This window comes from Chelonoidis abingdonii, chromosome 2, assembly GCF_003597395.2.
Source record: "Chelonoidis abingdonii isolate Lonesome George chromosome 2, CheloAbing_2.0, whole genome shotgun sequence".
In the NCBI taxonomy this organism is placed as follows: Eukaryota; Metazoa; Chordata; order Testudines; family Testudinidae; genus Chelonoidis; species Chelonoidis abingdonii.
In genome coordinates, this window is record NC_133770.1 from 104,960,922 (window position 1) to 104,984,768 (window position 23,847).

The following is a 23,847-nucleotide window of genomic DNA, read 5'->3' on the forward strand; positions in this document are numbered from 1 at the left end:
ATTTCCTAGATGCAATCTTTCTGCTTATCTAGAAATACTTTCTGGCTGCATATGAAACTGAACAGCATACATGTTTTTTAGTTGTCTTGCTAGGTCTCCAGGAAGCCTCTCCTTGTTGCTTCAGCTCCTGGCATTTTTAAATCAGGAAGCTAACTTCAAATGCTTATGGATCGAGGAACGTAGGGTTTAAATATTGATGAAAATGAGCAGTGTATGGTTTCCCCTCTGGACATGATCATGCTGAGATGAAATGGCAGCATTAAAACACATTCAGCACTTGCTTGAGGCTACTGGCTATTCTGTCCTGGAATATATATTTTATTAAAGTGTAGCGGCTGCCGATCTATACATATTACATTTTAAATAACACATTGGCATTTGACATAACTCATGATGTCCTCAAGCAAATGTGATGAGAAAAAGTGTCGAGGAAGATATCTCAGCAGAAGTTTAGCTCATGCCAACTATGCGCCGAACAAGGGATCCCTGGCAGACGGTGCCTGCCCTAGACAGCCCGTGGGTGAGAGTTGCCAAAGAGAAGAGAGAAAATGCCCAAACTTCCCCCTTAAAGACTACAGCTTTACTGATCAATGGGCAGCCAGGGCCGCCCCTTTTCTGTTTGGAAGGGGAGACTGACGAGAATACGATTAGTGCAGACAGACAGATGGACACGCAAGCCAGGGGAGACAGACCCACAGACACAAAGGCACTCAGCAGCCAGGCACATAGGCACGCTGCAGATGATCACCCAAGGAGCCACACAAAGACACCGAGGCGCTCAAGAGGCTCAGATAACACAGAGACAAGCACGCACACAGCTAGCAGCTCCCTGCTGGTCAGCTTCACTCTCGCCCCAGACAGCTGTGCAGGCAGCCTCCTCTGTTGTGGGCCTCTCCCTGTCTCCTCCTTCTCAGCAACCTCCAGCTGCGCGAAACTTCCCATCGGCTGCCCTGGAGGATCCCAGAATAGCCACAACAACATCCTCCTCCTTCCTCCCAGTCCAAAGGGGAACCGGAGAAAGGGGGGGGAGGAAGAAACAAGGCGGGGGAGCAGCGGTGGGCAAAAATGGGAAATGGAAGTTGGAGTTGATTGGTGCTGCTGAGAGGCTGATGATCGCATCTCAGAGTAGGGACAGGGAGGAGGAGTGGAGCTGGGGGACAGCTTGCACGCCCACCCACCCCAGTTGCCGCTGCTTCGGCTTTGATGCAAAGGAATGAAGCGGGGTTTCCTGAGAGAAGAGTGTGTGGTTAATCCGAGGTGTGTTTGCTGGTGGCTGCAGACCTGTCGCCCTCTTTCCTCCCCATGCGGGCGCTTTCCTCCAGAGGCTCCGAGTCCTGGTTGCTCCTGCTGCGGGATGGAGATGCATGCTTTCTGGCTAGTGCAACTTTTCCTTTTCGCGCTGTGGGGTAAGTAGCTGGCTTGCAAGATGCTGCTCAGAACATCCGGGGCAAATGGTCTGTAAAAAGCACCTGGAGAAGTTATTAGCGTTCCTAACTTACTAGCATTTATGAATCTTTGCTGTTGGAGGAAGGTGTTTTGTCTTAAATAACTTAAAGCATTTATTGTATTACCCCAGCAACAAAAGTGTTTAAGGTACTGGTTAGTGGGTTTCCCTTATGAGATAAAAGGAATAGATTTTTGCCTGGCAACCTTTCGCTGAATGTAAATGCGGAAATGTAAACCCTTTCTACAAGTCCTGATTCTGCTGGAGAAGCAGAGCCCTTCCAGAAAGGTGATTTCATAAGGGGTTATTACATGCCAGAGAGAAAACAATCATTCACAACCTCCCCCTCTCTAATTCCCACCTCACTTAAATTATTCAGTGACAGTCTGAGTAAGGGAATCTGAAAAGAAGCCCCTCTCTAAGGCATTAATGAGTTTGTAGCTGTCCTCAAGGAAGATGTGGAGGGTTGTATTTTGTAAGGTTAGTGGCTTTTTAGTGTCAAAGGCATTTTTGTGAGCCTATATTAGCTGAAGTCTGATTTTCACTTCATTTGCTGGAGCTGTATATTAAAAATAAAGCCTGGGGAAAGGCAACTTGGGTTATAAAAGAATATATCATCTGTTTGGGGAGAGGATTTTTCTAAGAGCAGAAGGAATCTCTTCCTATGATATCAAGCACTGGGAACAGACCTCTGATAGTATCCTGGTGAGAAAGGAGAAGCTGTCTCCAGCCCTCTCCTTGTTTCCCCACACACGCCTTATCAATTAGTTACAGTGTGAGAGATGTGTACATTTCACCCAGGGTGTTGGTGATGCTGTGACAGGCAAAGAACCGCCTCCTTCTCAGCCATGCAGCAGATGGCTGTTGTAAGACCCAGAGAACAAGAGTGAATAAATGTAAAAATAAGATGCCAAATCCTGAAAAGTGTTGAGAACTGAATTGGGGTAAGCTTGATTGTGTACACAGGAACTGTATGGCTTCCCCCCTACCCCTTTGTTCTTGCAGTGATATTAACTAAAGTGGCACATTTTTCTGTAAAATAGTTCAAAATAATCATCTTTAACATGGTAGCTCGCTGCTTATAGATTTGGCCAATTCCCGAAGTCCTCACTCAGGCACAGTGATCATTTTCCTTGAATGAGAGCAGCAAGATTGGTAACTTAGTTTTTGACCACCAGCCCAACATCCCGTAAGCCAATTTTGCCAGACGAGTCAAGACATACATCTAACTTTCCAGGAAGAATGAATTGACTAACTTCTGAATTATATTCATTCTTTTCACACCAGCTTCAGTGTGGGCTCCCTCTCCCCATTTGGGAAGTAGGGAATTTTCATGATCTGGAGGCTGGATGATTCTATTTAGGATTTGCTCAAACAGTTACTTGTAACTGCAGATACCTTTCAGATTTTTCACATTTTTTAACTTCAGTTTACACTGTGTTGTTAATCATTGATACTTCATTTCCCCCCCTTGTAGCTGTCTTTAGGAATTCAGGATTTAAAACCTTATAGTCAAATCCAAAGTTACTGACAGAGTCTTATTCTGATCTTATTTACACCAGTGTAACTCAGGTGATGACAGTGGAGTTACTCTTGATTTACACAGATGTAAGTGAGAGGAGAACCAGGCCCAGAGTATGTAAAACGGTATTCCATGTACTTTATAGGAGATAAAAACTTGAGACCAGAAGTTAGAGATCTTTACATGGAAAGGCCTATAAATAAGAGGAACATCTGGTTCTGACAATTTTCAGAAACTATAGGCCTCTAGTAATATTTTTTGCTTTAAAAAAAAGTAAAATGTTCATTTTGGTGGATTTTTCTCTCAATATTGTTTGAAACCTACCTTATGCAGTCAAATGTTTTGTACATTTCCATTTAAAATGCATTTCAGAATACAAAGTTTCCTGACACCTAATGGTTGATTTCTTTACTGATGAACACAGGGAAATAATCAGTAAATTTTGATTAGGAGAAACTTCCAGTGTTAGATTTTGCCATGACTCTCACAAGTGAAACATGTTTACTAAGGATTTATTCCCAGAGAATGAATGGACTGAGGACTACTCTTCCAGTACCTCCAACAATTACACATAGATCTCACCAGAGATACTAACAGGTCAGTCCCAGACTAGAATTTCTTGCCTATGTCAGTTGCTCACCTAACTGAATTTTTACTGAAGAACTGATTTTCATGGTGGTCTACAACTGACAATGGATTGCTTTTGGTGAAAAGCAAAGAGATAGATTTTGCATGAACAACAAAGATGTAAATGGAATCAAACTAATTCCCTGTTTTAAAACCAACTTTTTATGATTACTAAAAATTCACAATGTGGACTCTGACTATTATAAATAATACTCAGTAACAGTAGTAAGTCTAAGTATGAGCCAACTCTAGCTCAGTGGTTTGAGTATTAGCCTGCTAAACCCAGGGTTGAGAGTTCAGTCCTTGAGGGCAGTCACTTAGGGATCTGAGCCAAATCAGTACTTGGTCCTGCTAGTGAATGCAGGGGGGCTGGGACTCCATGACAGTTTAGGGTCCCTTCCAGTTCTATGAGGGAGGTATATCTCTATATGTATTTTTTTCTGATGACAAGTAATACAAACATGGTTCCTAGCATCAGTAATTCTCCAGGGATATTGACTTTAATTGAACACTTTGAACCATTGTTGTTCCTCCTTGTTTTTATTTCCGTTTGATCCAGTTTAAACACTGACCCTTGTGCCCTTTCTCTTTTGGTCAAATGTTGTTATGGTTGATCAGTCAGTGCTCCCGTTGAATTACTCAAGTGTATATTTTGAGAGCCTGTTCTGCACATCTATTTATCTTAGGTAATTTATATGGCACCCATTACCATAGCATATGAGCGCCTCACAGCCATTAATGTATTTTCATCACAACATCCCCGTGAGGTAGGGAAATGTTATTATCTCCATTTTTTTACAGATGGGGAACAGAGAAGCTAAATGACTTGCCCAGTGTCACACAGGGTGGAGCAGGGATTTGAGTGCACAGCCATTTAACAGTCCAGTAGCATATTTTACAAGAGTAATTGTTCTGGCATCCTTTCCCAAACATTCCTGCATCCATCCTGTAAAGATGGTTGCTTGTTAGTAGTGCTGTGTCTATAGGTAAGGATGAAAGATGCTATATAAGTGTAAGAAGTTATCATTTATATTGAAACTTCATATTTTTTTAATTGTACAAGCATCTGTCTCAGCAAAACATGTTAAAGTAGAAATGTGATAACTATCGTGATCTTTAGCACCTTTAATGCCCGGATCTCAAAATAGTCTACAAAGTTGTAAAGTATCATTACCACTGTATTTTACAGCTGGGGAACTGTAGCACAGAGAAGCTAAGTGTTTTGCCAGAGTTGCTCAGCAAATCAATGTCAGATCTGGAAACTCCCAGGCTCCCAGCCTCCCACTCTTGGATCTTATGCCCTGGACTACACCTCCACACTGCTAATTATCACAAGAGCTGTATCAGAAGGACCCAATCCTGCAAGGTACTTGCGCACCTTGTGTAAATGCAGCGTGCCCTCAAGTTCAACTCCATGTAAGGCTGGATTCTAGTGAGAAAGAGAAATGCATGAATGATTTTAAAAAAACCAAACAACTGATTACATTTGAAAAAAACTTCCCTGTCATCTTACTGATGAATCTGGTCCACTGTTTTGTGGCTTAAAGAGTTGGGATGAAGGGAGTGAAAATCAGCGTGAGAACAACATTAAATACAATAGATCAAGGTGTCAGTCAGTCAGAGGTACGTATGAGTCTGTGTGTACTCTTAAAATGAGAACATCTCATTTTGAAACAGACCAGACCTGCTTAGCAATACACTACTCTGCCAAAGCGCTGCTCTCGTTTGTTAGGGATCCTGCATGTTTTCAAACAGCAATCAACAGGAAATAGAATCAACGAACACTATTGCTATCACTTTTGAAGCAAAGCAGACAAATGCTGATGCAGCCTGTGCTTCCAAGTTGCTGTTAGATCCTGGCACAGCTCCACCACACTTCACAGTTTCCATCTTCCTTTCTCGCTCTCTTCCCCTCCCCCTGTAACCTGAAGATTTTTAAGGTCTGCCCAGACCCCACTGTGCAGATTCATACTCGGCACAGTTAAGGTGGCTGGAAAAAATGTACTGTGTTCGTGAGAGAGAGATCTTCTGAAATGTACATGGATGTACTGTGGGTGGCAGCAGAGAGCATCAAATATTCAAACAAAAGCATGCTGGTCCCAGAAGTCAAGACAAGATTAGAGGTACAGTCCAGATTAAAGATAGGAGATAGACAGACACACAAATTGGCAGACTGATTCTGATCCCATTCCACTGATGCAATTCCACTGAATTCAGTGGAGTTACTCCTGATTTGCATAAGTTAAAGCGAGAGTAGCCCTTAGCTCTGATACTTTTTTTTTTTTTTTACGTGGGAATGAAATTGTCTCATAGTGAGTGATTTAAAACTATATATATGTTGTATGTACACAAACACATACACACAATTTTATAAGGATATTATTGTGGACGACTTCCTGGTGTAGGACAGCATGTCCTCAGTAAAAAGTGCACTAGGTATAGTTGTTCTGCTTTTTAAGCCATATTTCTTTATTATGCTGTCAAATTGTTATTTGTTTGAGACGCTGTTTCTTTCCACCACCTCAGTGCAGATTACAGAGCGTATTCACTGCTTGCCCTAATTGGAAGCAAATGAAATTCCACCTACTTCCATCAAAAATAAGGAAAAAAAAAAAAAGAGGAAAGAAATTGTGCAAAGGGGTCAGTGAAAAACTTCACTTGCCAAATACACCTCTACCGCGATATAATGCTGTCCTTGGGAGCCAAAAAATCTTACCGTGTTATAGGTGAAGCTGTGTTATATTGAACTTGCTTTAATCCACCGAAGTGCGCAGTCTTGCCCCGCCGGAGCACTGCTTTACTGCATTATATCCAAATTCATGTTATATCAGGTGGCATTATATCGAGGTAGCGGTGTACCATTTGTCATCAGTCTGCGGCTTTGTTTACTTCTCACATCTCTCTCTCACAGCAAACTACCTTTCCCCATAGTGCTTGTCCACATACACATTTCCACTGTAATAATGACACCAGTCTTAATTCACACCTTTGGTGGAAGTCTGCGTGTGGATGCTTTCTGATTTAAAAATAAGAGTCCTATTTCAATAAAAACCAAAATTGAAATAGGACACTTATTCCAAAATACAATTTAATTTTGAAATAAAAGTGTCCATACAGACTTGCACTGAAATAAAAAGGTTTTTATTCTGGTGAAAATTTAAAGCTATGAAAGCTATGACTAGCCCCCGAAAAGAGATGAGAATGAGGGAGAGATCTTGATTTTAGTATGACTTTTGACATACTCATCACATTCTCATAAATAAACTAGGAAAATGTGGTCTAGATGAAATTAATAAAAGGTGGTTGCAAGTCTGGTTGAAAGGCCATATTCAAAGTGTAGTTATCAATGGATCACTGTCAAACTGAGGGATGAATCTAGTGGGGTCCTATAAGGATCTGTCTGGGGTCTGGTGATCTTCAATATTTTCATTAATGACTTGGATAATGGAATGGAGAGTATGCTTATAAAATTCGCAGACGACACCAAGCTGGGAGGAGTTGCAAGCACTTTGGAGGACAGGATTAGAATTCAAAATGACCTTGACAAGTTGGAGAATTGATCTGAAATCAACAAGATGAAATTCAGTAAAGACAAGTGCAAAATACCAACTTTGGAAGGAAAAATCAAATGCACAGCTACAAATGGGGGATAACTAGCTAGTTGGTAGTACTGTCGGAAAGGCTCTGGGGTTGTAGTGAACCCCACATTGAGCATGAGTCAACAATGTGATGCAATTGTGAAAAAGGCTTATATCATTCTGAGATGTATTAACAAGAATGTTATATGTAAGACAGGAGAGGTAATTGTCTACACTGCAATTAGACGCCCATGGCTGGCCTATGCCAGCTGGCTTAGGTTGTGGGACTGTTTCATTGTAGTGTAGATTTCCAGGCTTGGGCTGCAGCCTGAGATCTGGGATCCTCTCACTACACAGTGTCCCAGAGCCTGACTCCAGCCCAAGCCTGCAAATCTACACTGCAATTAAGCTGCCCCTCAGCCTGAGCCCCATGAGCCCATGTCAGCTGGCATGGGCCAACTGCAGGCTTTTAATTGCAGTGTAAATATACCCTAAGGGAAACCTGATAACAGTTTTGAAATATGTTATGTGCTGTTACAAAGAGAATGGTGATCAGTTGTTCTCTATGTCCACAGAAGGCAGGACAAGAAGTAATTGGCTTAACAGCAAGGGAGATTTAGGTTAGATATTAGGAAAAAAATTCTAACTACAAGGGTAGTTAAGCTCTGGAATAGGCTTCTAAGGGAGGCTGTGGAGTTCCCATCACTGGAGGTTGTTAAGAGCAAGTTGGACAAACACTTCTCAGGGATGGTCTAAGTATACTTGGTCCTGCCTCAGCACAGGGGGCTGGACTAGAAGACCTCTCAAGGTCCTTTTCAGCCCTACATTTCTCTGAGTCAATAGGAAGCGTTAATGTGAGCCAACAAAAGGTTTCCTAAAACTTTATAGGACTGCTCTAATATAATATCTTGACTTCATGTCTTCCCTGAAACTAATCCAGAAAGTACCAGGGAGAAGTTTGTTCTTCACTGAAGTGAATGTCAAAAGTGTGTGAGCTGTTACAAATGGTTCAATGGCTAGAGAGGAAGACAGCCTCTGTCTTGAGAACAGCATGACCCGATCTCACTGGTGTCATTTAGTAATGGCCTTCATTTCTGATGGGAATTCAGAGCTATGTTTGCCAAATGCTCTGTGACTTTTTTTTTGCATCCTCTTGTCTGCTGAGGGCTACGTGTTTAAGGATCTGTCCTTTTATTTTCTGTATTTTCTTTACTTTATCTTAAAGTAAAGGGTATTGTGTTCTCTATTTGTTGCCCACCTGTTTTCAGTTCTGAAGAAGCGGTGATTGGAGAAAGGGGATTAATAGCCAAGTTGCTGGTCTGAGCATATTGAGAACTGCTGGATCAGCCAACAAGCAGTGATGCTGGAACAATTTTTATAGTGGGGGTGCTGAAGGAGGAAACCATGGATTGCTATTCCTACTTCAAGCCAGGGGCTGTGGCAGCACCTCTAGTTCCAGCACCTATGCAGACCAGCCCTCCAGAAGTGTTCCTGGCATGGTCTAAGGGCAAGCCAGGCACCAAAAGAAGCATGGACAATGTCCCTGATTCTTCAGACTCTAAAATCTTTGGATAAGTCTGTAAAGGATTGGGCACAAGAGAGCAAGAACAGCGAAGTTGTTGACATGCATGCACACATACAGCCCCAATTCTGTCTACTGCTAACTGTCTGAGAGGCAGACTTGTGCATTAGGGAGTTTTTCGAAGGCTAGGAGGAAGAAATTCCCCTGACCAGGCAGTGCAGCAGCAGGAGTTTGCTGCTTCACGGCCAGTTGTACATTCTGAAGGCTGAAGTAGTATTTTCAGCATCTACAGCCTGCCCTGCGCTGGGGCAGGGGAATGGCTGTTTGATCTAGGTAGTCTCTCAGCCCTATCACCAAATCTCTGCTGCTTGGCAGTGCATAGGGAGCTTCTGTGGAGCAGGGTGTCTGGTTAGCAGACAAGGAGAGCAACCCCAGCACGGGCCCCTGCCCCACTTCCTGAACAGTAGCAACAGAGGTGAAAGTATGCCGGTCCGGTCCGGTACAGCCAGGGCTGGCTCCAGGCACCAGTGAAGGAAGCAGGTGCTTGGGGTGGCCAATGGAAAGGGACGTCACATTTGGGTCTTCAGCGGCAATTCAGCAGTGAGTCCCTTGGTCCCTCTCTTCCTCTTTGAGCTGCCGCTGAAGAGGAACAGAGGGAGTGAAGGACTTGCCACCGAATTGCCACCGAAGAAAGAAGCAGCACAATGGAGCTGCCGCTGAAGTGCCGCCAATTGGCTTTATTTTTTTTTCCAGCTTCGCCGCTTGAGGTGGCAAAAAAGCTGGAGCCAGCCCTGGGTATGGTGTACCAGTAAGAGTCGGTACACTGTGCTGGACTGGACCGGCTTCCCTGGTGGTGATTTAAAGGGCCCAGGGCTCCAGCCACTGCAGGGAGGCCCAGGCCCTTTAAATATTGAAAGACCATGCCTCTTCTGGTCGAGGCCACGCCCCCACTCAGGACTCCGGCGTACCGGTAAATCCTTTAAGTTATTTTCACCCTGAGTAGAACCCCCCCAGTTTTGCTGCTAACAAAGCTCTTCATGTCACAGGAGAGATGTGGCCAGATGTTCCCTATATTGTGTTTTTATATTACTGCATTTAGTCGCATAAATATGCACATTCATATAACTGCATCCTTAATATTAAAGCAGCATTAGGCTTACACAGTTATAAAAAACAAACTGAGAAATAGAAGTTAAAATTCCTACAGAAACATTAACTGTCACGTGGCACATGCGTAACCTCACCTATTCCTGTTTTACTGTTAAATGAGTAGCCTAATACAGTGTTGTTAAATGTATACCATACAACAGGAATGCTCAAATTCCCATTTATGCCATAGACTTTGGGTACGTCTTCACTACCCGCCGTATCGGTGGGTAGCAATTGATTGCTCGAGGATCGATATATCGCGTCTCATCTAGACGCGATATATCGATCCCCAAACGTGCTTATATCGATTCCAGAACTCCACCAACCCCAACGGAGTTGCGGAATCGACAGATGGAGCCACGGACATCGATCCCGCGCCGTGAGGATGGTGAGTAATTCGATCTTAGATACTTCGACTTCAGCTACGTTATTCATGTAGCTGAAGTTGCGTATCTAAGATCGATTTTCCCCCATAGTCTAGACCAGCCCTTTGTGTGACCTTTGGCAAGTCACTTAGGCCCAGATCCTCAAAGGTATTTAGGCTCCTAACTTCAATTGATTGCAGTGGGAGTTAGGAGTCTAAATATTTTTCAGGATCTGGGTCTTAGTCTCTCTGTCTGTTTTCCATCTGTAAAATGGGAACAGTAGTGCTTATCTACCTCACAGGATGGTGCGAGGATAAAGGCGTTAAAGACTGTGAAGAGCTTTGAGATCTACTGATGGAAAGTGTGATATAAGAGCTAGGAATTATTAGTGTTAAACTTAAGCCCTAATGTACCACGCTGAATATTCACACCCACCTGGCATCCCAACTTCATTTCCATCAGCAGACACAGAAGGGATTTTTATTTTGATAAACCAACCTGCATTCCACCTGACTGGCGTGCATCTCACCAGTGGTACATGTTCCCACAGTGTGAAAACAGCTGCCACAGAGTGCTCACTAATGAGCAATGGGGCACAGTGAATATTGTTGGCGGAACATTGGGCCTGATTCTCCTTCACCTACGTCAGTGTAAATCAGAAATAGTTCTATCAAAGCCAATGCAGTTACACCAACATGTAAGTGATGTGAGAAGAGAATCAGGCCCCTTAAAACATTTGAATTTCCAGGCTTTCTTTATCTTAGTTCAGTGATTTGAATGTCATATGAATGTAGTTTTTTGATTGATTGATTTTAAGAGTGGAAGAACATTCCTGTGCTTAATCAATATTGTTACCTTTTTAAGGCTGGGATTTCCAAAATGGTCTAAGGGCATCAGGTGCCCAGTTCCTGTTATGCGGTGCCCTTATGGCTCTGACGCAGGACTGGGATGTTGTGAAAGAGTTTGGGTCTTCTGCGTAAGATCTTATCTCTTGCCTACTGAGCAACCTTAGATGTGGGTTTGTTTTTACACCCAACCGCTTTGTGTTTTATCACCAAACCAATTTGTTTTAAAAACTTTTTTGTAGACATAGGCCCAGATTTGTAGGTTTGGCTCCACTCAGTCTTTCAGTGCATAACTGATTTAGGAAACTAGTGCCCAGAGTTTTAAGGCTATTTAGGTGCCTAAGTCTTATTGAAATAAATGGGAGTTAGAAGTCTAAATACCTTTAAAACTGGGCCCTAAGTCTCACTTTCAAAAGCGATTTAAGCACTGAGGTGTCTAAGTGCCATTGAAAGTCAATTAGATTTATGAGCCTAAGTGCTTAAGATGCCTTTGGAAAAAAGACTTCAATTAGGCATTACAATGCAGAGCAGAGCAACAGCTGAATATCTGTAAAACTTGGGCGCATGCTCCAGAATGAACTCTTCACTGGGGATGGGGTGGTTATTCCACCACTTGCAGTTTTTAAATCAAGACTGGATGTTTTTCTAAAAGATCTGCTCTAGCTCAGACAGCTGTAATTGGCTTGATGCAGGAAGTACTGGGTGAGGTTCTATGGCCTGTGTTATGCAGGTCAGACTAAACAACCATAATGGTCCTTTCTGGCCTTGAAATCTGAGCCTCTATATGCTTTCAAAGTTCAGCCATTTTTAGTTCTGTATAGGAAAAATGGTTAATTCATTTTTGGGGCTGGGGGGGTGGAGAAGTGCCCCTCCTCCTTCTCCAGCTTCATATAACTCCGCAATGGCTAAAAGGGCTTCCTTCAAACTTTTACCAAAAAAATTGCCTTTTATCTGAGATCAAGCATAGAAAATGTCAGTCCAAGCGGAACACTTTGGGGCAAGTGAAAGCGGAGATTACAGGTACTGATTTGCAGCCTTAATTATAGCATTTGTAACAAACATGTCTTGCATTGTGAAGAGAGATAATAAACACTTGGCTCAAACTGTGTCAACACTTCCATTTTAAATCGTATTTGCCAAGCTGAAACTTCTTTGCATTCAATCAAGTGACCAGAGAGTTTATGGATTAATCCTTTCTCAAAGCAGTCAAGGCTAGAGTAAAGCGTGTGCTATTAATGCTGTCGATAAAGAATTATGAAAAGTCTCCTGAAACAATGCAGGGAGTTTGGCTACCTTAAACTAAGCAATCGGTTCCAACCCTATTATGTGTGCCCCAGCTGTAAAATAGACGTTCTAAGCCTAGGAAATAACATGGGTACACAATTAGTTCTGATGCTTTTTTGAAAAACAAAACATACTTTTGCATTTGATTTCTGACTTCTGTACAAACGTATATTGTTCTAGTACAACCAGACACAAAGTGTCTTTTAAAATCTGAGATTTTGTAGGTATTTTAAGTATTTAAATCTACATTAGTGCCCTATGAGAGTTTGAGGAACAAACATATTTGAAGATGGTTTGGATATTGTATAAAATGAAAATTGCTGTGTAGTTATTATGGTGCTTGATGATACTGCTTTGGATCAAGGGATCACTACCTTTGAGCTCAAAGGAGAATCCATCTCAAAGCCTGTCCTTGAGAGCAGACTCACTTCTGTTTTCCAGCCTGATTTTTAGGTGTTGGAATATAAGGCATTAGGGACTTTTGTGAACTTTCACTGAGTTTGGATTACTTCCAGGGATCCAGGGGAAGAACTGAGTGTCTTGATTTCCCATATAGTGTTTTCTTTTTTCGTTTCCCATGCGTGTTCATTGGCATACCCCTAACACAGCCCTTGTTTCCCAGTTTCCAGTGCAGCTGTAGATCATCTCCAAATAGAACGTCTATTTGTGCTTGAGCTGGGAGGTGTTGTACATGTTACCTTCCTTCTGATTTTTTCTTAATAACATGTTGAGATAAAATACAGCAGAAAGGTAAATTGACAAAAGCAAAGAAAGCCACAGTTTAAACACAGACTAAGTCATCTTGTTATACTTACTAGAAGATGTTTCTTGAACACTTAACTGTGAATGGCCTTGGTTTTATTTATTTTCAGTCATATCTGTAATAAATCTGCAGTGTAGTTCTTATTTATGAAGATAAGGAGGTGGATAGAGGAAAAAAAGTGACAGGATTAACCCTCCACCTAATGCCTCTTTGTCCTGAAGTGTTGTCTTCACCACTGAATTTTTTTTAAATGAACTGGTGGTATTTGTGAAACATGAAGATCAAAGAAAATATAGAACTTCAACCTTTGCCTCCTCTAAAAGAACCATCACAACTTTCCCTTCCTGGGAAAAACTCAGTTCCATTAGCCCCAGTTCTGCCCTCAGCTGGACATGTGTAAATTCCACTGAAGCTAATGAGTGACACCAGTGTAACAGAACTGGGCTCTGTCATTTGGGCTCAAGTCATTTCATATACTAGTGTTCTTTTTGTGCAAACGTGAATTGTTGCAAATTTTCTGGCTCCCACAATGTCACTTTAGTATGTTAGAGAGACAAGAGGAGTGAGATAATGTTTTTTATTGCACCAGCTTCTGTTGGTGAGAGAGACAAGCTTTTGAGCTTACACAGAGCTCTTCCCTTAGGGCAGAGATCTATTATTTTATTTATGTATGGAGTGCCATGCATACCTACCATATGATGCTATATAAATAACAATATATGCCAAGGTCTGGGATCTTGTTGCTACTTTGTGACTGCCATGGTGAAAGTACTGTTCTGTCATAAAAAGTCTTATGTGCTCATATATGACCTGACAGCCTGAAATTCAGGACAAAAAGCTTGAGCAGTTTAAAGAACCTCAGGCACAATTGTCATCTTATGGTACATATAGACTTTACTGGAAAATTGACTTTGATGAAATCACATCAACATTAGGACATTTAACCTGTTACTGGTTAGCAGGAACAGGCTGCAAGAAGAGCACATATAAGCTGGGGGTGGGCAAGGTAATTAGGGTTGTAATCTTGTTGCAAGGAAAAAACAACATTTCCCAGATCTCCTGTGATATCAGGATCTTGATTTAAAATGTCTGCTTCTCAGGGGAAAAAGAAGTTTTAAACGTCTTTAAGTATCCCGGGCTATAAACACTTCCTCAGGAGGGAGTGTGCTGTGACCCTCGTGTGTGAAACTTATGTGGGTCACTTCCCCTTCCCAAGGCTTAAAAAAATATAAGCTCATTTGGCTGTCCCATGCAGTTCCTGTGATTAAAGTCCTAATTTGCCTTGAGGGACTCATACTGTACTTGCCATTCACAGGTGAATAGATGTCGAATTAAGCCAGTATTGGGCTGACCTTTATATTTCCTTATTATAAGTAAACTTTATGCCACATCACCTTTGCTTTAGTCTTTTCATGCTTCTTTGGCTAAAGACTACATAGCATCACACATGCTAAAAATATTTGCTTCCTGGTAATCATGTGGTGCATTGTAGATTGGTAGGCTAAGGGTCATATACGATCCTAGAGTCCCATGATCATCTTCCATTGCAATCAGAACTGAAGGCAATACCTGTATAGGAATAATTTAGATAGCTGACATTTTTTGTACTCCACTTCAGCTGTTACCTCTTTTTTTTTTTGCACGCACCTTAACCATAATATTGCACAGCCACATCTCACATACGTCTTTTAGATAGAGATGTTCATGACTATAACACACTTCATTTGGACAGAAACTGTTTCTTTGAGACAGAGGGAACTGGGATCTAGTCCTGGCACAGAACTGGCTGTTAGGAATGCATTATCCCAAATCTGATACTGACTTCCCTCTGTGGTCTTCTGTAAATCACTTAACATACCTTCATTTCCCTGCTTGTAAAATGGGAACAACAAAACAATACTTCACAAGGGTGTGATGAAGATGTATAAGTTCAAATGGTTGGAAAATAAAATAGCCAAAATATTATGGTGTCTTTTCAAACCCTTGGCTTTTCCCCCTTTATTGGTAGTGTCCTAGTATAACAATCATGCCCACTTAACTCTTTTGCTGCCGGCATCTGCCATAGCAGGACATGGCAACCTGCAGTGCACTTGCTGTTAATAGCTAGGATGACCAGATATTCCGATTTTATAGGCACAGTTCCTATTTTTGGGTCTTTTTCTCACATAGGCACCTATTACCCCCCACCTCCTGTCCTGATATTTGACACTTGCTATCTGATCAGCCTATTAACAGCTCACTGAGGATTTTAGCACCTGGATATTACACTGATTGGTGTTCTGTAAAGGCCCATGAAAAGATTTACTATGTAGATAAGGGATCACATAGGGCAAAATGCATCTCCATGTTAGACAGCGCTGAAGTTGTTAAAGGAGTAGCCCTTAAAATCAACTTTTAGTGATCCAGTCACAAAAACAAACAGAAAATTTAACTGGTAAAGGAAGGGTTATTAAGATTGCCAGAAAATATCCAGTAACTTTTTGATGTTTTTGTCAAACTATATTTTATAAATTAGCAGAGCCATTCTAAAAATAAAGGTCTCTCACAGAAATGAATCTATTAAAGAACAGTTTTGGTGTAAAAGTGGATGGACTGGGATGATCACTAGCCTCTCTTTGCCAGAAGCTGAGAATGGGCAACAGGGCATGGATCATTTGATGATTACCTGTTCTGTTCATTCCCTCTGGGGCACTTGGCATTGGCCACCATCAGAAGTCAAGATACTAGGCTGGATGGACCTTTGGTCTGACCCAGTATGCCATTCTTATGTTATATTCTGAACATTAAACATCCAGGCGCACTCTATTGAGAAATTGTGCAGAATATAATAGGGATGAAACCAATAGAGTTCTATAGAAGCTACACTAAAACCCCATATAATTGAAGGGGAAAAAAATCTCTTTCTACAGTTTTTTAAACTGTCCTTTAAAATTCTATATCTGGAATAGAATTTTCCATAGGATGGTCCAAAAAGCCTATAGGAATGTCCTCATTTTAATTAAATTCTATAGAACTTTTCCATAAGGTGCATGTGCATTCAAGAATCAGAGTAGAGTGTTTGTAGTCCAGTGGCACTTAAAAGATCCCAATCAGGACCAGAACTCTATTGTTCAAGGCAACACATGAACTAGAGAAAAACACCAAAATGGCCCTCGAAGTTGAACTGAATATCTTATGATCAACCAAGATCTAAGTTTAAGATTTAATGTTTCTCTCGCAACATAACCACTTGCAAATTACAGCGCTCCGCAGACAACTGCAGGGAATGTCAAAGTAACATCAGTGGGAGCAGGATCAGGCCCATTATGTTGTATCGGAAACATGGATCATTGGTCTCCTGTCTTGTGTGGTAAGCAAAGGAGGAAATAATTCCCCCCCTCCCATTTTATTTGAAATTATAATTATCTGTATTTTTAAAGTGCACAGTGGCAGCTGCAGGCACCAGTACTCCAAGCGCATGCCTGGGATGGCAAGCTGCGGAGGGGGCCCTGCCAGTCTCTGCGAGGGTGGCAGTCAGGGAGCCTTTAGCAGCTTGCCTGCGGGAGGTCCGCCAGTCCCGCAGATTTGGCGACAATTCAGTGGCGGGTACACCAAAGCTGCAGGACCAGCGGACCTCCCGCAGTCAAGCTGCCGAATCTGCAGGATCGGGGACCTCCCATAGGTGCCCTGCTGAAGGCAGCCTGCCTGCCGTGCTTGCGGTGGCAAAAAAGCTAGAGCTGCCCCTGAAAGTGCATACACATATTTTCTGCTAAGGAAAAATTCATCCCAGTGCAAAGAGCTTGTGTAAGGCTCTCCATACCATTTTACACCCTTAATGTGTGATTCTTGTGTAGCACGCAGGGGCCTGCGCACAGATGTGAATTCAACAATTAGCAATTTAGGAGTGTTTGAAAAGCTTTTCTGCTTGCCTTTTAACCGGTTTACACTGGGTCATCTTTTGATTAGCTTAATTCTCTGCAATTCTGCACTGCTAGACTTGAATTGATGCAGATCTCTTGGAGAGAGCACCATAGACCGCCTGCACGTGGTGCTGGGAGTCAGCCAAAAGCAGTTCCTGATTCCACCAGCTCAGTTATGCTTTTGAAACAAAGGGATCTTTTTTCTTTCTTTTTGGAACAGTGTTCCTCTGGGAAGGATTTGAGCTATGGTTCCCAGGAGGGGAAAAATCTACTTGAGAACTAATCTGTATAAGTGTTTGTGTCACCATTTAAGAACGTGAAGGGAGTTTACTTCATGCAAATGATACTAACACTAAATAATTAGTTTCTCTGCCAGCTACAGATTAGTTGTTGTGAAGACTATCATGTTATATTTCTTTCTGTAAGAATTACTTCATCTAAATTTGAATAAGACAGAAAAGTTATGATGGAATGATGATTTAACATCTCTGGTTAAGTTTTTGTTGCTGAGTAGGGGATTTAGATGCACAGCTCACATGATAAAATAGAAATTGTGTGTCTATAACTTACTAATCACCTTTGAAAGTCTCTGCTTGGAACAGTAACAGTGGGTAGAGCCCTGCATGGACACCACATTTATATCCGCAGATGTGGATATCCACGGACACAAAGCAGGTAGCCGAGGAGCTGCAGGGCACTACTGGAAATGGCAACAGCGAAAACAGCCACACGTCTGGTCACCGCTCACAGGAGCTAGCACCCCACACAGGCGGCTCCTCCAGAGTTGCTGTACTGTCCCCAATTCCACCCAGTCAGGTGGGCACCAGGCTCAGCGGCTTGCACACTCCTGGACTAGTGCGACCACAGACACTTGATGCTGAGCCTGGTTCCTACCCAGGGGGCGGGATTGGGAGCAGTACAGCCACACCAGAGGACCTGCCTGCGCGTGTGGGGTGCTGGCTCCTGCGAGCAGTGGCTGGATGTGTGGCTGCTTTCACTGCTGCCATTCCTGGTGGAGCCCTGCAGCTCCTCGGATATCTGCTTTATATCTGTGGAGATCCACATCCATGGATATAAATTTGGCACCCATGCAGTGGTCTAACCTGTGCACTGAGTCTCAGAGTCCAGGGCTTGGGCTGCAGGGCTAAAAATTGCAATGTTGACATTCAGGCTCACACTGGAGCCTGGGCTTTGAAACCCACTTCCCTTGTGGGGTTTCAGAACCTGGGATCCAGCCTCAGCCTGAACATCTGTACTGTAATTTTTAAGCCCTGCATACAAAGCCCTGTGACCCCGAGTCAGCTCATCTGGCCTGCTGTGTCTGTGCCAAAGGTCTTTTATTGCAGGGTAGATGTACCCAGTAAGAAAAAGAGTTTAAAGTAAAGAAGCAGAAAATATATCTCAGAGACTTTTGGGAATACATATTGGTTATTCAGAAATTGTTAAGTATTTATATATTGCCAGCAGAGAGTTAAGTGCATTACAAACACGTGGGAGGACAGTGTTTCTGACACAGTTGAAGTAAGATTTCAGAATAATTGACAGGCTTCTTGGCAGTCTCAGAAAGGGTTGGGAAGTTCTGAACTGGCAGGGAGACTTGAGAGACTAGTAACATTAGTAGGGTTCCATGTTGAGGTGCACTGACGGATGAATAAGAGAAGTTTGAATTACTCCATCTTCTGGTTTACTGGCTCTGTGGAAGGAGAATGCCAGTGCCCTAAATTCCCTTACTAATTCAAAAACCAGACAATGATATTTCAGACTCTGACATAATATAGCACTGCCTTGTACTGTTAGTTCCAAATATTAAATACATAACTTAGTACTTGTTTTTCATACCATCTCTACAGGAACAAAAATTGATTGGGGGGAGTAAATAAAAGGGCTAGGTAGTAGGGCAGCAGTCAAAGCAAACTGGTTTTTCATTCAAACAAACCTGGATCTCTACTAAATTCTTCATAGGTTCTTTCTTTCTTTATTGCTAGATTTTGGCTTAGCCCAAATAGTAAACTGGTAACACCATCTCTGGCTGCATTCTTTTCAAGTGGCCTACAAACAATTAATGCTAACTCACTTCCCCCTCTGTGCCTCAGTTTCCCTGTCTGTGAAACGGGGATAAATGATGCTGCCCTGCTTTATAAAGCGTTTTGAACTCTACCAGTGAAAGAGCTATAAAGAAGATAGATATGATTATTATTATTATTAGAAAAATACAAAGCAGATTGGAGGAAACTGGGATATAGCCCCAAACTCCCACTTCTAGTGAGCACAAACTACCCATTGTGGGAAATACTTGATTCCTCTTTAAAGTGCTGACCCTAAGGAGAGTCAGCTTAGATACTTATCATTACCTCCTAGCTGTGAGTGCATCCTCTGACCTTGTGCTGGGAGTAACCCCCCCTCACAGAACTGAAGCTGCTGTTTAGCTTGGATGCGACCTTGTAGTAGGAGCAGTGTACAGCAGGGGTGAGGGGACCTCCTCTAGGGCACAAGATCACTACACCTGCCTTTACAGATTTATTTAACCTTTTCCCTTTTGTTCCTGTTCCCTCTCTGATGTAGGATTCTCCCCTCTTTCCCCCCCTCTGAAAACTATTTTAAATTGGGCGTGTGATATTTCTTTCATGCCTTATATTTGTTACAGCTGTTTGTTTCTTCCTTCCTTCCTTTGTGTTGTGTTCCTTCCATTGCCCAGATCTCAGCTTCATTTGCCTCATTTCCTTTGCTGCTTTCGCAGTACATTATGATTGTTCTCTCTCTCTTTTATTTTTCGATAGCCTGCTCCTCTCATAAAGGGCAAACATATAATGGACAATTAGTATCAATGAGAACAAAAAATGACTTTCTGAACCATGCATAGGCACTTATAATTTGGGTTATTAAAATTATTGGAGGTGGGAGGCAACCTTTTTGTTCTGATAATGTCATTTTTCCTCCCAGTACTGTAACCTTCATACATGTCAAAAATCAGGATGTTTCATATTAATTTTCTCTTTGAGGGTAGGCTGCCTCATAATCACCTCTCCTCCTCCACATCCATGCACCAGATATATTTTCTTATCTTATTTAGCAGACAGGGACTTAGTATAGGCCCAGTTTTTCAAAGCTGAGATGGATGCAGTGGCAGACATTCACTTGTACCTAGCTATTTTTCGGTGCAAATACCCAATGTATGCACAAATGTCAGGCATATAGGCAGGTAAATGGCCCACTGGGTACCTTTGCCCCCCTCCCTCTTACCTCTGTTGCTTTCATCTTAATTTAGACTTACATTTTTCAATGATATCCACGCAGTGAATTCCCCCTAGATGTCCAATGTTGCACCATGCATGCAATGATTTCTGCTTCCTCAGAACAACTTCCAGGACTGAGGCCTCAGAGTGTAAATTCTTCAGGGTGGGGACTTTGCATTCTTGTAAATAATTTGAAGGCTAGTGATATATTGGGCCCAAAGTTGAAGCTACCATCAGGCCCTGTGACCTCATATGTTTTTGTAAAGTGCCATACTCCTCTATGGTGCTCCTTTTAGGTGCTGCTAATCATAACGATCAACTGAACTATTAGTGTCATTTTAGTTGCTTCTGTGATGGAAAATTCAATCTTCTATCAAATCTTTGGCTCTTTGATTCCCAGCTCTAATGCTAAGACACTACTCACTCTTCCACAGAGTTCTCCACTCTCCAAAGACCTATGAAGAAGTTGGCGCTAGACACCCAGACCAGGGTGACGTTTCAAACAGAAACATTTTATTGTAACTTTTGTAAGAATACCATAACACGGCTTGTGCAACCCCATGCTGACATGTTTGTCTAGCACCCAAAACCCATGATAAGACCTTGCTCTGCTCACCAATGCAATGTGTGACCAACCTTTCAGCAGAGAAAGAGTGATGGAAATACAGCCCTAGCATTCCAACCAGCTGTGTATAAAATGGACACTTTACACCAATCTCCTTCCCCCCACCCATACTCATGCTGAATATTAATTCTGAGAGTTACACTCACTGTATGCCTGTGCCTACTACAGTCATCAATCATTGTATTAGAATATAATGCAAGAACACATCCAAGGGAAGTAAGCTCAGGTATTAGTGAAATTCTAGTCCTGCTACTAGGAGTTACTGTACTGCAAAGTTTTTGTAACAGAAACTGAAGCCAGGTGAAACTAGCTTGGCTTTGGGTTTTATTATGAGCCTTCAAATTTGGGCCAGATTCCCAAATTTTTCAGGAAAACTGGTTCACATTTCATGCAAAACAATTTAAAGTTTAGGCAGAAGTAAGAGCATTTAGTTAGACATTGTGGGGAATGACTTTTGATATTGTTACACTGTAAACATGAATGCCCAGACCAAATGGTTTTAGTATAAACACTGGGGTTTTTCCAGCAAAGGAAATTCTGAATTCTTATGAAGACTTGAGAAGACGGTCGTTTCTATTTAAGCGCCAGCAAGCTACCTGCATGTGGGCTTTCCCATGTTGCTTGTTTCTCATTGCTTCAGCCCCTTCAGGTTACATGTTGATTCTTGTGAGATCATCCATTTTCTCTCCCTACTAAGCTAGAGTCACAATCTCCCCGATCAAGATTTTCCAAAGTGACTAGTGATTTTTGGGTGCCTCGGTTTTTGGGTGCCCAACTTTGGACAGTTTGAGTCCGATTTTCAAAGGGTGTGTGCTCAGCTTTTTCTGAAAATCAGGGCCCATTAAATACAAGTGTAGTATCTGTTCTTAATTTCCACACCCTTAATCATGAGTGACTTTTGAACATCACAGCTGTTGAACTGAGCTGTTACACACTGAGCTTGATCTATGTTACAAAAAGTTATTTTAAAAAGCACTTTATCCTCTAAGGTGAACAAGAACTGAATTTTCAAATTAATCTAATTAAAGTAAAAAAAAAAAAAGAATTCTGTGAGAATGACAGCTGTGAAGGTTGAAGTTCTCTGTATGGGCGCAGAACAGGTACAACATAGACGACAGCAGGACAAGCTTGGCAGTGCCTTTCCACTCCTAACCTGGAGAGATCTACAGATGGTAACTTAGCCTTCATTGTCTGTTCTCTGCTGATGGTGCAGACGATGCCAGTTGCTAATGTTTCTGTGATGTGATTGTGAACACGTGTGTGGTAGGAACAGTACTGACCCCATAGGCTATCAAACAGCTGATCAGTGATGAAATATTGGTTACTACTGACCCGACTAGAACCAGGCACCTAGACGTGAGCAAACTGTTGAAATTCTCAGCTGTGAGTGAGTACACACGGACACAGTTGTTTGTAGCCTGGGAAAGATTTTTTTCCTCTAGCTGTTCCAAACACACCTTCTAGTACAGCTGAGCTGCAAGCAGATGCTTTGAAGACCAGTCTAGCTGTTGCTGTTTAATGACATGGTTGGAAAAACTAGATCACAATGTACAACTTTTGAACTCCTTTGGGAAGGGGAGGAAGGGCTTTGCTCTAGGATCAGCCGTGCCACTCTGCTTAACACTAAGCCACGGTTCCCTTAAAATAAATGGGAAGCATTTGTGAGAGAGACAGAAAATCGATTTGTTTTACTGTCGATTCCCCCACCCCCTATACCTTCCACAGCTTATTCCTTCTCCTTAGATGTTCTTTAACATGAGGGCCAAGCTACTTTTCCCTGGCTCCTCAGTGACATCCGTTTGTAATTACAGTGCTCATGAGTAGCCCTAAAGGTCACTCTCTTTAGTGAGCTGTGTCTAGGTTGTCTGAATGGGAGTTGGAAACGTCAGTCATCAATTTTCACTTCCATGAGCCTGTTCCAGTTTTCTCTCTAACATCTTGCAGGTTTATGGTTGTAGGCCTAATCCATTTTGCAGGGTTTTGCTAAATTACGATTCAGTCTTTTCAGGTCCCTCATTTCCATTTACAGCTTAACATCTTAATGTTGTTGGTAAATGAAAATTAGACTCAGAAAAGCATTGTAAAATCACAGTGTATGTTCAGCTGCTGGTGTAACCCAGGCCACACCCTGGGGTGGTGTGAAATAGGTCAGAAAGGGCATTCACAGTGGTGCAAAGTGCCTGAAACTCAGGTTGCACTGGAGGGAGGGCTGGCCTTCAGACATCCAGTGCAGCTCAGAAAGTGGGCTGCAGTGCCTGAGGTGGAGATGTTCCTAGGTTCTCCCAGGAAATGTATTAATTCAGGCATCCACCGGATAGCCACTGCCTGTTGGGTGTCTGTGGAGTCCAGTCACGATATAAAGTTTGTTTTCTTTGGCAGAACTCTCACTGAGGGCAGAAGTATAAACACTGCTGTCTCTCCTCTTGGGATGATTCTCTATGGGCACAGCCTTTGACACAAAAGGCTGCAGGATGAATTTTGTTCAATATCTGGGTGTTTGTATTTTCCCATCATATATGATTCATTTACAAGTTAAGCCAAGATGCACCAGGGCAAATCCTCAGCTGGTGAAAATCATCATAATTCAGTTGAAGCCAATTGGACCATGACAATTTACATCAGCTGAGGAGCTGCTGCTTTCAAAAATCCCTTCTTAAAATTTTTATATTCTAATTTTTTAATCAAAATGTTGAGCAGTACTAACTCAAACACCTTACAGAAGTCTAAGAATATTACATAGGCGCTATTACCTTTATCAACCAAACTTGTAATCTAACATAAAAAAATAACAAGTTAGTTTGACAGGATCTATTTTCCATAAACCCATGTTTTTTGGCATTAAAATTATATTCCTCCCCTTTAATTCTTTATTAATTAAGTCCCGTATCACCCACACCATTATCTTTCTCAAGATCAATGTCAGACTAACAGACTTATAATTACCTGGATCATCCCATTTATCCTTTTTACCTATTGGCTCAACATTAGTTT

At 42.1% G+C, this 23,847-nt stretch overlaps 1 protein-coding gene across 1 annotated transcript in view; it reads left to right on the top strand.

The window, feature by feature from the left end:
- The first annotated feature begins 1,043 nt into the window (after window positions 1–1,043).
- RAMP3 (receptor activity modifying protein 3) overlaps window positions 1,044–23,847 on the top strand; it is a 116,686-nt gene continuing 93,882 nt past the window's right edge. Inside the window, exon 1 of the mRNA XM_032771131.2 lies at window positions 1,044–1,406. Within this exon, the coding sequence (XP_032627022.1) occupies window positions 1,214–1,406 (193 nt within the window). The 5' untranslated portion in view covers window positions 1,044–1,213. The remainder of the gene's footprint in view (window positions 1,407–23,847) is intronic.